Raw genomic sequence first — 12,647 nt, forward strand, 5'->3', positions numbered from 1 at the left:
GTATTTCCACTGATACCACATGATGCTTATAGCATTTATCTTGCTAGCCTAATAATTTGTTATTATGTTCATCTCTCCCAGTAGACTAGACTAGAAATCCCTTGAGGCAGGAATTATTTCCATGAACTCCTAATCCCCAGTTCCTGACAGATGCAAATACTTAATAATTCTGGAATAAGTAAATGAGATTTTAAAAAAAGATAAAAGCTATCATACTTAACCTGTTCCTTTTTTGACTTCGATTTCTGTGACAGAGATGAACTAATATTTGAAATATAGAATTTTATTTAGAAATGGACACCAATTATATTTTAACAAAATATACCAAAGTAGTTTTATTTTTTCTCTTTTTTTTTTTTTTTTTTTTTTTTTTGAGCAGAGTCTTGCTGTCTTGCTCTGTTGCCTGGGCTGGAGTGCAGTAGTGTGATTTAGGCTCAGTGCAACCTCTGCCTCCCAGGTTCAAGCAATTCTCCTGCTTCAGCTTCTGGAGTAGCTGGGATTACAGGCACCCGACATCACGCCTAGCTAGTTTTTTTTTTGTTGTTTTTTGTTTTTGTATTTTTAGTAGAGACGGGGTTTCATCATGTTGGCCAGGCTGGTCTTGAACTCCTGATCTCAAGTGATTCGCCCACCTTGGCCTCCCACAGTGCTACGATTACAGGCATGAGCCACTGTGCCTGGTCACAAGATAGTTTTAGAAATAATGTCAGGCTTCTTTTGTTGACAGAAAAAAAACGTGCATGTGTTTGTGGGGAGACTTACTTTCTGCAGTCTGCATTATTATTTCATCAAGTTCTTTTTCCAATTTCTCATAAATGTCTAGCCTTGCTTGATGCTCTGAGTTCTGTGCTTGAAGTTCAGTAACGCGTTTTTCAGAAGAGGCCTGGAGACTATAAAATTCTTTGGTCAAAACCTAATAGTGAAAGAGAACAATTACAAAGGCAGAATTAATAGGTGCACAGTTAAGACAAAAACATGATGCAAGGCTTTTAACAGGTGCACAGTTAAGACAAAAACATGATGCAAGGCATATATAAGGCTTTTTTTTCTTTTTATTATTTAAATATTAAGAGAAAGTAGCTCAATTAAGATGACTAATGAGGAAATTAAACTTATTTATTTATCTCTAAGGTAAATAATTCAATTGTATTTAACCGAAAATTATGAAGCACCTTATCCTTACTTTATAAGCTGAATAAAAAACAAATTTAAAATTAGGAATAATTACAGGAGTAATATTAGCATTTGCTTGTTAGAATTAAAAAAATAGAAAGTCATATTTACATAGAGGTCATTTATCTGGCAATCAAAGCTATTTGAGAGAGGCTTACAAAGCTGTTTATAAAAATGATAAACTGACAATAAGTCCTTCAATTTTTCATCGGAGCTTATTGAATCTACTCTTATTAAGATCTTAATAAAATTTCTGGTTTTCTGAACAGTGATACATTTAAAGCAGCAAATCAAAAGGTAAATGTGAAGTGCTGCTGGAGGCTGTATCAGAAAATGCCTTTGTGAAGAAAGTAAGTATTAAAGCACATTAAAAATGAGATGCAAAAGGCATAGAAATTATAGTCATTTTGTATATAAGCAAAAAATCCTACACTCCAGTGATAATTCAGTGAAGGAAACTCCATGATGACAACAATAAATTAACTAAAAAAACAGATGCATCTAGTGATAAAGAAATGTTTTGATGCTTAAATTCCAATTATCTAGAACATTTCCTTACTATTACAGACTAAATTATGGAGTGGATTACACCTGCTTCCTAACACAGCATAAGTAATATACTGTTTCCTGAGAGGCAACAAACTACTACAGTGAATAATATGGTTTGGAGACAGAAAGATTTGGATTTCAATAATGGTTTTGACACTTATTAGCTGTGATCTTACGTAATTACTTATTCTTTATAGGCCTACCTTAAAACATTGTTGAAAGAATTAAATGAGATGGTAAATTTACAGTGCTTAGTTGAGTACGTAGAATATAGTTAAGGATTGAGAAGTACTATTGCTATTTTAAGAAATATAATTGTATGACAATTCTGTATGAAACAGCTCATGCAAATAGAGTTCCACTAATATAATTATCATGAATTCTCTACAATTAAACACTTAAAGACAACTATTTTCTCTAATGACATAAAGTTCACCTTAAAAAACGTGTTTGATTGTGCTCACTTTGGCAGCACATATACTTATAAAAAAAAAAAAAGTATATGATTATGGGCTGGGAGACCAGCCTGGCCACCATGGTGAAACCCCATCTCTACTAAAAACACAAATTAGTTGGAGTGTGATAGCAGGCGCCTGTGGTCCCAGCTAGTGTGGAGCCTGGGGCAGAAGAATCTCTTGAACCCGGGAGGGTAGAGGTTGCAGTGAGCCAAGGTAACTTCACTGTACTCCAGCCTGGGTGAAAGAGCAAAACTCTCAAGCCCAAAAAAAAGGTATATGTTTTTTTGTGATGTGAAAAAAGGGAAAAGGACCTATTTATAGTTCTTAATGAGCAGAAATTACAATGTAATTTTCCTTAACTCACTTCAGGTCATTCCTTCAATTTTCAGCAAAACTTTCCCCCAAAGTAAACAAAACATTATCCCTCACTCTCCATATAAATTCCTTTGGAAAGTGGCAAAGGAATAAAATGCGACAACATTTTTACAGTGATATCCAGTGGCTCGGGTTGGGTCAGAGAAAACAAAATGTGTGTTTTAGCATTATTTCTTCTTTATTCTTGTTTGCTGGGACTGTGTTATCTGGGGCTTCCATGGATTTCGTTACATTGGGATGTAATTTATTAAGAATCTTGTTGCTGATACCAATTCCACTGTCGAAAGAGAGCATCAGTAAAGGCAGTGTTAAATGACTATTCCCACTGCAGAGATGATACTTTTTCATTTGTACCCCACTTCTCCCAGCAAAAACACCACATAAAGAAAAGTTGGAGAAATTATTAGAGATAAGGAATCAAAATGTTAAAGATTGGATATTATGTATTATTTTAAGAAAAGATTTAAAAAGTATTATGAGAGATAAAATTTTAAAAATCTCTTTATAACATGAAAGAGGTCCTGAGAAACTACTGATGTGGGATATGTCCCAATACCTCTGGTACCCCATATTAGATAATTTTCTGTTTCTGTGGATTTGTCTGAGTGGTTGTTATAAGTAAACCTATTACTGTTTCTGAAAAGCCAAAGAGAACTTGACTATTGGACCCACGGAATACTATAATATTAAATTTTTTTTTTCTGTAAAAATCAATACATGAACATTTCAGTTTAAACATGGAAACATAAAATAAGCCAATTAGTTTTAGGAATCCATTAAATGTCAAGTTCTTGCAGTAAAATTTTCCTTCATTTGAATAATAGATTAACTGAATGATAATACAAAAATTAACTGCATGATAATACTAAATTATAATTTTGCTTAAACAGAGACAAATATATAAAGCCAATGTTTTGGGATCCTTTGCCAATTAATAATAAAGCAAAAATAAATCATCCCCAAGTTAACAGTTAATGAGAATATTGGGGTAAAAGCCCAAAAAAGCCCATTATCTTTTCCATCATGAAATTATTTCTCTATAAATTAATTATAAATAAGAATTGTCTTAGAAATACTTTCCAGAATCCACCTCCCACCACAACAAAAGATTCAAATGATGGTACTATATTATACTCAATCAAACCATTTATTAATCAAGTATTTACTGAGGATTCATTATGAGAGAGGCACTGGTGACACAATGATACATGATAACCCTTGTCTTCTCCAGGCTTCAGTTTAATAGAGGCACACAATGTTAAGAAATTCCCTCAAGCCTTAGTTTCATCAACCCGAAACTTTAGAACCATACCATTTCTTAGAAAGGTGTTTTTCCATATAAGACCTTTAAACAAAGAGCATAATAATTACTAGTCACCTGCATCCAGAGAACAAGTGGACAGGTCTATTACAAACTGCAAGTTGCAGTTTTTTTGAGGTTATAAAATCAATTTGGTTTGTAATCAGCTAAAGGCAATAAAATAGGATGTGTGGGTGAACCACCTGCAACAGATTATGACTCTGCAGCATTTTCCTGAAGAAAATGTATGAAAAAAGTTTTAAATACTGAACATTGATTTGCTTTTGTAGACAGACACCATTTACAAATTTGGCTTATGCCTTTTTAAACATACATAAATATATTTAATACACTTTTATGTTTTTCACTAAGGCTTTATTTTCCGAGACCCTTTAGTTCCACTAATCAGAGTACTTTTCAGAAGTGCAATCTTGGAGAGATTATAAATATTATTAAATATTGTGGTGGTTAAAAGTATGGGATTTAAAGTGAGGTTTGTCAGGTGTTGAGGTCTAATCACAGTTTAGTCACTTACTAGTTGTGTGATACTAAATAATATAACTTCTCTAGAATAAAAAGGTAGAAATAAAATATTAAAATGAGTTAAGGCTAGTTTGTTAGAAACCCCTTAACTTTGAAATCTTTTATTTTCACCTTATAAATTAAAAAAAAATCTAGTACATATAGCTGTGTAAAGGGATATTGTCACCTAGTACTATAAGTGTATTTTCCATATTATGTGGTCTTAAAATATCAAATGAATACCATTAAAAAAGAAATATTTTGATGGGCGCAGTGGCTCATGCTTGTAATCCCAACACTTTGGGAGGACGAGGCAGGTGGATCATCTGAGGTCAGGAGTTTGAAATCAGCATGCCCAACATGGTGAAACCCCATCTCTACTAAAAATACAAACATTAGCTAGGTTTGGTGGCACGTGCCTATAGTCCCAGTTACTTGAAAGGCTGAGGCACAAAGAATCACTTTAACTTGGTAGGTGGAGGTTGTAATGAACCAAGATGGCGCCACTGCACTCCAGCCAGGGTGATAAAGTGGAACTCTGTCTCAAAAAAAAAAAAAAAAACATTTTGGATAAATGACAAACATATGGAATACATGTATTTCCAGATTAAGGACAAACCAGTCCTTAATCATAAATATTTTGTGATATTTATCCTGTAACTGAATTGCATTAGAAGTTGGGGGAAAATATTTTAATATCCAAATTGCAATTGAGAAAGGCTTCTACTTGAATAACTTTGTTTCTTTGCATTTTAGTTTCTGTTAATGACCTATAATTTCGTATTTTTGTAACTGTAAAAGAAACTTTCATATGCAGAAAGGAAAACTGGAAGAGTAAAATGCTTGAGTTTATCAGTGGGCACACTATTGTGGGGTCTGAAAAGTGAAAAAAACTATTTTTTATCCAACAAATAATTACCTTTTGGGAAAGGATATTTCATTTTCCTAGCATTTCCTAACTTTAACTAAAACAAAATTCTATAGCATCAAAACAATATTTTGAGGACTTCTACGAATTGGTACTGAGCAAAAATGGTTGTTTTATATGAGCCAAACAGATTCTCTATAACAACGTTTTGAAGCAGTTGCTACTGTTATTATTCCCAAAGAAAATTAGTAATTTATCCAGAGAGTGGTGAGTAACTGGGTTCAAATCTTAGGTCTGCTGAGCCTAAAGCCCACAGGCCAATCCCTACCCAATACTGCTAGAAGAAATTCTATTTGGGTAGAAAAGAACTTGTTTTTTTTTTTTTTTTTTTCTTTTTTCTTTTTTTTTTTTTAATGATAAAACTAAGGAGAAAATTTTCAAACCCTACCACTGCCCAACAGTAAGAACATATAGAGCATGCAATACCAGAGCCACTAGCTACACGCCACTAATTTTAGATTTAATTGAATTTAATTTAAGAAGCTTGGTTCCTAAATACCAAATAGCCACAAGTGCTAAATAGCCACATGTGGTGAGTGGCTACTAAACTGGATAGTGCAGATTAAAACATTTCCATCATTACCGGAAGCTCTATTCAAAGCCCTGTTCAAAATTCTTAGTTTCCTGAAGATAGGAATTATTTCTTAAAATTTGTGTGTGTAATCAGGCCCAGCACAGTGCTTACTGCCTAACGGATGTTCAGTTAGAAAGCACTGCATACTACCAATTCAATTAACTATGTGCCAGACTCTGGCTGAGACCTAGGAACATATTTTTAAAAAGGCCTTTGTCTAGTGGGGGGAATGAAGAAATAAAAATCACCCATAATCATACCATTTAGAAATAAACTTTAATATCTGGATATATTTGGCCAGGTGTGGTGGCTCATGCCTATAATCCTAGCACTTTGGGAGGCTGAGGCAGGGGGATCACTTGAGGTCTGGAGTTTGGAACTAGTTTGGTCAACATGGTGAAACCCCATCTCTACTAAAAACACAAAAAAATTAGCTAGGCATGGTGGCATATGCCTGTAATCCCAGCTATTTGGGAGGCTGAGGTGAGAGGACAGCTTAAACCGGGAAGGCAGAGGTTGCAGTGAGCCCAGATTGCGACACTGTACTCCAGCTTGGGAGACATAGCAGGAGACCGTCTCAAAAAAAAAAAAAAAAAAAAAAAAAAAAAAATTGGATATATTTCCTTCAAACGTTTTTCTATATATACTGATGATTTTCACTGAACATGTAAACCACAGTCAAGACCATACTAATTTCATAACTTCATTCCGTGTTTTTAATGAGACTTTCCCCCAATTCTAAAATACCCAGAACATGCTGTGCATGGACACAGCAAAATACACGATTTATAATATGCTAATTGAAAACTTTATCTACTGTTGGACATTTACTTCCAATTTTTACATAATAAATAATGCTGTGACATGTATCATTTATATAAACCTTTATATGTATCACTTACTATTTCCTTAGACAAAATTCCTTTAAGTAAAATTACTGGATCGGCTTTTTTTTTTTCCATTTTATTTTGGGAGTTTACTTAATATTTAAAAGCTGAGGAAAGATTAATATCACACCCTTGGCATATTGCCTACTAAAGCAGAGATTATGGGCCCAGATGCCAACAATCAATTCTTTTTTTTTTCTTAAGCCACATGGTCATTGTTATTGGAGTACAGGTGGTATTTGGTTACATGAATAAGTTCTCTGGCAGTCATTTGTGAGATCCTGGTGCACCCATCACAGGAGCAGTATATAGTGCACCATATTTGCAGTCTTTATCCACCGCCCCTATCTCAGTCTTCCCCTCAAGTCCGCAAAGTCCACTGTATCATTCTTATGCCTTTGCGTCCTCATAGCTTAGCTCCCACATGAGAACATGCAATGTTTGGTTTTCCATTCCTGAGTCACTTCACTTAGAATAATAGTCTCCAATCTCCTGAGTGACTTCACTTACAGTAATAGTCTCCAGTCTCATCCAGGTTATTGCAAATGCTATTAATTCATTTCACTTTACGGAGTAGTATTCCATCATAAATATATATACACACATATATACACACTGTGATATATACATATCACAGTTTCTTTATCCACTAGATTGATGGGCATTTGGGTTGGTTCTATGATTTTGCAATTGTGAACTGTGCTGCTATAAACACGTGTGTGCAAGTATTTTTTCCTAAAAATGACTGCTTTTCCTCTGAGTAGACACCCAGTAGTGGGACTGCTGGGTCAAATGGTAGTTCTTTCAGTTCTTTCAAGAATCTCCACACTGTTTTCCATAGCAGCTGTACTAGTTTACATTCCCACCAGCAGTGTGGAAGTGTTCTCTGATTGCTGCATCCATACCAATATCTGTTATTTTGGGTTTTTTTTGAGAGGGAGTCTTGCTCTTGTTGCCCAGGCTGGAGTACAGTGGCACGATCTCAGCTCACTGCAACCTCTTCCTCCTGAGTTCCAGTGATTTTCCTACTTCAGCCTCCAGAGTAGCTGAGATTATAGGCATCTGCCACCATGCCCAGTTAATTTAAAAATTTTTAATAGATACTGGGTTTCACCATGTTGGCTTGGCTAATCTCGAACTGACCTCAGGTGATCTGCCCACTTTGGCCTCCCAAAAGGCTGGGATTACAGCCATGAGCCACCACACCCGGCTACTGTTTTTGATTCTTTGATTATGGCCAATCTTGTAGGAGTAAGGTGGTATCATATTGTGATTTTGATTTGCATTTTCCTAATCATTAGTGATGTTGAGCATTTTTTCATATGTGTACTGGACATCTGTGTATCTTCTTTGAGAATTGTCTATTCATGCCAATAGCCCACTTTTTGATGGAATTGTTTTTCCTAACTCTGTGAAGAATAATGGTGGTATTTTGACGAGGGCTGCACTGAATTTGTAGATTGTTTTTGGCAGTATGGTCATTTTCACAACATCGATTCTACCCATCCGAGAGCATGGGATGTGTTTCCATTTGTTTGTGTCATCTATGATTTCTTTCAGCAGCGCTTTGTAGTTTTCCTTGTAAAGGTTTTTCAACTCCTTTGTTGGGCATATTCCTAAGTATTTTATTTTTTTTGCAGCTATCGTATAAGGAGTTGAGTTCTTGATTTGACTCTCCACTTGGTCGCTGCTGGTGTACGGAAGAGCTACTGATTTGTATACATTAATCTTGTATCTGGAGACTTTGCTGAATTGTTTTGTCAGTTCTAGGAGCTTTCTGGAGGAGTCCTTAGGGGTTTCAAGGTAAACAATCATGATATCAGCAAACAGGGACAGTTTGACTTCCTCTTTACTGATTTGGATGCCTTTATTTCTTTCTCTTGTCTGATTGCTCTGGCTAGGACTTCCAGTACTATGTTGAAGAGTGGTGGTGAGAGAGAGTGGGCATCCCTGTCTTGTTCCTGTTCATCTTTTCCCCATTCAGTATTATGTGGGCTGTAGGTTTGTCATAGATAGCTTTTATTACATTAAGGTGTGTCCCTTGTATGCTGATTTTGCTGAGGGTTTTAATCATAAAGGGATGCTGGATTTTGTCGAATGCTTTTTCTGCATCTGTTGAGATGATAATGTAATTTTTGCTTGCTTTTGGTGTCCATTTGCACGAAATGCCTTTTTCCATCCCTGTAAGTTTATGTGAATCCTTTTGTGTTAGGTGTGTCCCCTGAAGGCAGCAGATAGTTGGTGAGTTCTTATTCTGTGGTTCTGTTATCTTTTAATTGGAGCATTTAGGCCATTTATATACAATGTTAGTATTGAAATGTGAGGCATCATTGCATTCATCATGCTTTTTGGTGCCTGTGTACTTTTTTTCTTGTTTTTACTTTTTTTTATTTGTATTTTTTTTTAGGTCCTATGTGATTTATGCTCTAAAGAGATTTTGTTCTGATATAGATTTAGAGCTCTTTTTAGCAGTTCTTGTAGTGGTGGCTTGGTAATGGTGAATTCTCTCACTATTTGTCTGAAAATGACTGTATCTTTCCTTCATTTATGATGCTTAGTTTCGCTGGATACAAAATTCTTGGCTATTTGAGGAGGCTGATGATAGGGCCCCAATCCCTTTCAGCTTGTAGGGTTTCTGTGGAGAAATCTGCTGTTAATCTGATAGGTTCTCCTTTATAGGTTACCTGGTACTTCTGTCTCACAGCTCTTAAGATTCTTTCCTTTGTCTTAACTTTGGATAACCTGATGATGATATGTCTAGGCAAAAATCTTTTTGTGATGCATTAATTCTCCAGGTGTTCTTTGTGCTTCTTGTATATCCATGTCTAGGTCTCTAGCAAGGCCAGGGAAATTTTCCTCAATTACCAGCAGGGTCCCCTGCTTCTGCTGGTTTAATGTCTCAGAACTTCGGTGTTGTTGGTCTCAGACACCACTTTGCCATCCACTATCCGGTGGGTGGTGGTCTTTTGGAGAGTTTGCATGGAGGTGCTGCTGTCCAGGGCATCACCAAGACTGAAGTCCTCGCCATCTTCCAGCAGGCGACGGTAGGTGGCAATCTCAGCCTCCAGCTTGACCTTGATGTTCAGCAGGGCCTCGTACTCCTGGGCCTGGTGCTGTCCCTCTGCCCAGGTCTGTGCCAGCTCTGACTCCAGGTGCAGCAGGATCACACTGAGCTGCTGCATCTGCAGGGTGTAGCAGGCCTCCACCTCCCCCAGGCTGTTTTCCAAGCTGATCTCATGGAGTCCAGGTCGATTTCCAAGGAGTGGACCATATGTCTCAGCTCTGTGAGCATCATCTCAGCTGCTCCAATCTCAGCAGACTGTGTGGTGACCACTGTGGTGCTCTCCTCAATCTGCTGGGACCAGTACTTGTCCAGCTCCTCTGGGTTCTTCCGAGCAAGCTCGTCATATTGAGCCCAGATGTCTGTTGTTATCTTGGTGAGGTCCTGAGATTTGGGGGCATCTACCTCCACGGTCAACCCAGAGCTAGCAATCTGGGCTTGTAGGCCAGTATTTACAAAGATCTTAGCCCTCAGGTCCTTGATGGTCTTGAATAATGGCCCCAGTCTCTGACCTGGAGTCCCTTCTTCTCCAGATGCTTCAGGAGTTTGCTCTCCAGCTTCTAGTTATCAGTCTCCAGGCTCCTCAATCTGTCCAGGTAGGAGGGCAGGCAGTCATTCAGGCTTTGTATGGTCTCCTTTTTGTTCTGGATGCCTCCCATTCCTGCCAGAGTCCCAGCCATCCCTGCAGCCAGGCCCCTGGCCCCCATGCCATCCCAGAAGCTAGTGGAGCGACACAGAAATGCAGGAACCAGAGCCCCTGGCACCTGCACAGACGCTGGCTGCGCTGCTGACCGGCCTGGCACTGTAGCTGGGCACCTGGCAGGGAGCCCACAGACCAGTAGTTGGTGGAAAAGGTGAAGCAAGTAGTGAAGCTCATGTTGCCCAGGGAGGAGAGCGAGAGGACAGGACTCAGGCTTTACCGACGACCTTTCCAGCTTTTAGAATTGCCTTCTTCCTCAGGAACACTGATTGTTCTTCGGTTTGGTTGTTTAACATAATCCCAAATTTATTGGAGGCTTTGTTCATATTTTCTTATTCTTTGTCTTTGTTGGATTGGGTTAATTTGAAGACTCTGTCTTTGAGCTCTGAATTTCTTTCTTCTACTTGTTCATTTCTATTTCTAAGACTTTCCAGAGCATTTCACATTTCTAAAAGCATGTCCAAAGTTTACAGAATTTTTGATTGTTTTTTTTCTTTAAGCTATTTCCTTGAATATTTCTCCCTTCACTTCTTGTATTGTTTTTTGAATTTCCTTGTATTAGGCTTTGCCTTTCTCTGGTTCTTCCCTTATTAGCTTAATAACTAACCTCCTGAATTCAGTTAAATCAGGGATTTCTTCTTGGTTTGCATACACTGCTGGTGAACTAGTGTACTTTGTGGAAGGTGCTGACGAATCTTGTTTTGATGAGGGTTGGTTTTCTAGTTCCTTTTCACTTGGGTAGGCTCCATCGGAGGGAAGGTCAAGGGTTGAAGGCTGTTGTTCAGATTCTTTTGTCCCATGGGGTGTTCCCTTGATGTAGTACTCTCCCCCTTTTCCTGGGGATGTGGCTTCCTGTGAGCTGAACTGGAGTGACTGTTGTCTAGCCACCCAGCAGAGTCTACCCAGCTCTGAGCTGGTACTGGGGGTTTCTGCATAGAGTCTTATGATGTGAACTGCCTATGAGTCTCTCCGTCATGGAGACCAGCACCTATTCAGGTGGAGGTGGCAGAGAGTACAATGGACTTCATGAAAGTTCTTAGTTTTGGAGGTTTAATGCTCTGTTTTTCTGCTGATTGGCTCCTGCCAGGAGGTGGTGCTTTCCAGAAAGCATCAGCTATGTGGAGAAGGACCAGCAGTGGGTGGGGCTCCAGATCTCCCAAGATTATATGTCCTTTGTCTTCTGCTACCAGGGTGGGTAGGGAAGGACCATCAGGTAGGGGTGGGGTTAGGTGTTTCAGAGCTCAGACTCTCCCTGGTGGGTCTTGCTGTGGCTGCTTTGGGGAATGGGAGTGAGATTCCCAGTCACAGGAGTTGTGTACCTAGGAGGATTATGACTGCCTGCTGAGTCATGCAGGTTGTCAGGGAAGTGGGGGAAAGCTGGCAGTCAAAGGCCTCACCCAGCTTTCACAAAAACTGAAGGGCTAATCTCACTCTCACTGTGTTCCATGCAACAGCCCATGCAACAGTCTGTTTCCAGGCTGAGAACAAGTAGGGCTTGAAAACTTGTCCGAGGCTTTCTACCTCCCAGAGTATCTGGAGTGTCTCCTGGGTTCTGCAGGTGCTGTCTGTTTCCTTCAGATGGTCTGTGGGTCCTTTCAGGATTGCTGTTTGTTCTTGAAATCAACCTGGAGCTAAAATTCACAATCTGGATCAACTTTTTAAGTCCTTTAACGTAGATTACCATAGTGTCCAGAAAGGCTGTTCCATTTTCTAACTCATGAGATTTCCCACTTAAGTGTCTTTCCAGCACTATAAAAACAACACACAGACCTATATAAAGGTAACAAAAAAGATTAAATTTTTATATATATATATTTTTAAATTTATTTAAAGACGGGGTTCCACCATGTTGGTCAGGCTGATCTTGAACTACTGACCTCAGGTGATCCGCCTGCCTTGGCCTCCAAAGTGCTTGGATTACAGGTGTGAGCCACCATGCTGAGCCTTAAATGTATATTTCTGTAATTATCAGTGAGAATTCACATTTTCATTTATTATTAGTAATTTGCATTTCTTTTCTTGGAAATGGTCCATTCCTTTTTTCCACTTATTTATGCAGAAGGGGAAGGCATGTTCTCTTGATAAAATATCTTTTAAAATTAAGGACATAACCCCTTGCT

At 38.2% G+C, this 12,647-nt stretch overlaps 1 protein-coding gene across 4 annotated transcripts in view; it reads right to left on the bottom strand.

Moving 5' to 3' along the window:
• The window catches only part of PIBF1 (progesterone immunomodulatory binding factor 1), a 238,647-nt gene that overhangs the window by 116,197 nt on the left and 109,803 nt on the right, over window positions 1-12,647 (bottom strand). For all 4 annotated transcript variants that reach the window (XM_039473143.2, XM_039473144.2, XM_074387626.1 and 1 more), the window contains exon 12: window positions 763-913. In XM_039473143.2, the coding sequence (XP_039329077.2) occupies window positions 763-913 (151 nt within the window). The remainder of the gene's footprint in view (window positions 1-762; window positions 914-12,647) is intronic.

The sequence above is a fragment of the Saimiri boliviensis genome, chromosome 16 (genome assembly GCF_048565385.1).
Source record: "Saimiri boliviensis isolate mSaiBol1 chromosome 16, mSaiBol1.pri, whole genome shotgun sequence".
NCBI lineage: Eukaryota > Metazoa > Chordata > Mammalia > Primates > Cebidae > Saimiri > Saimiri boliviensis.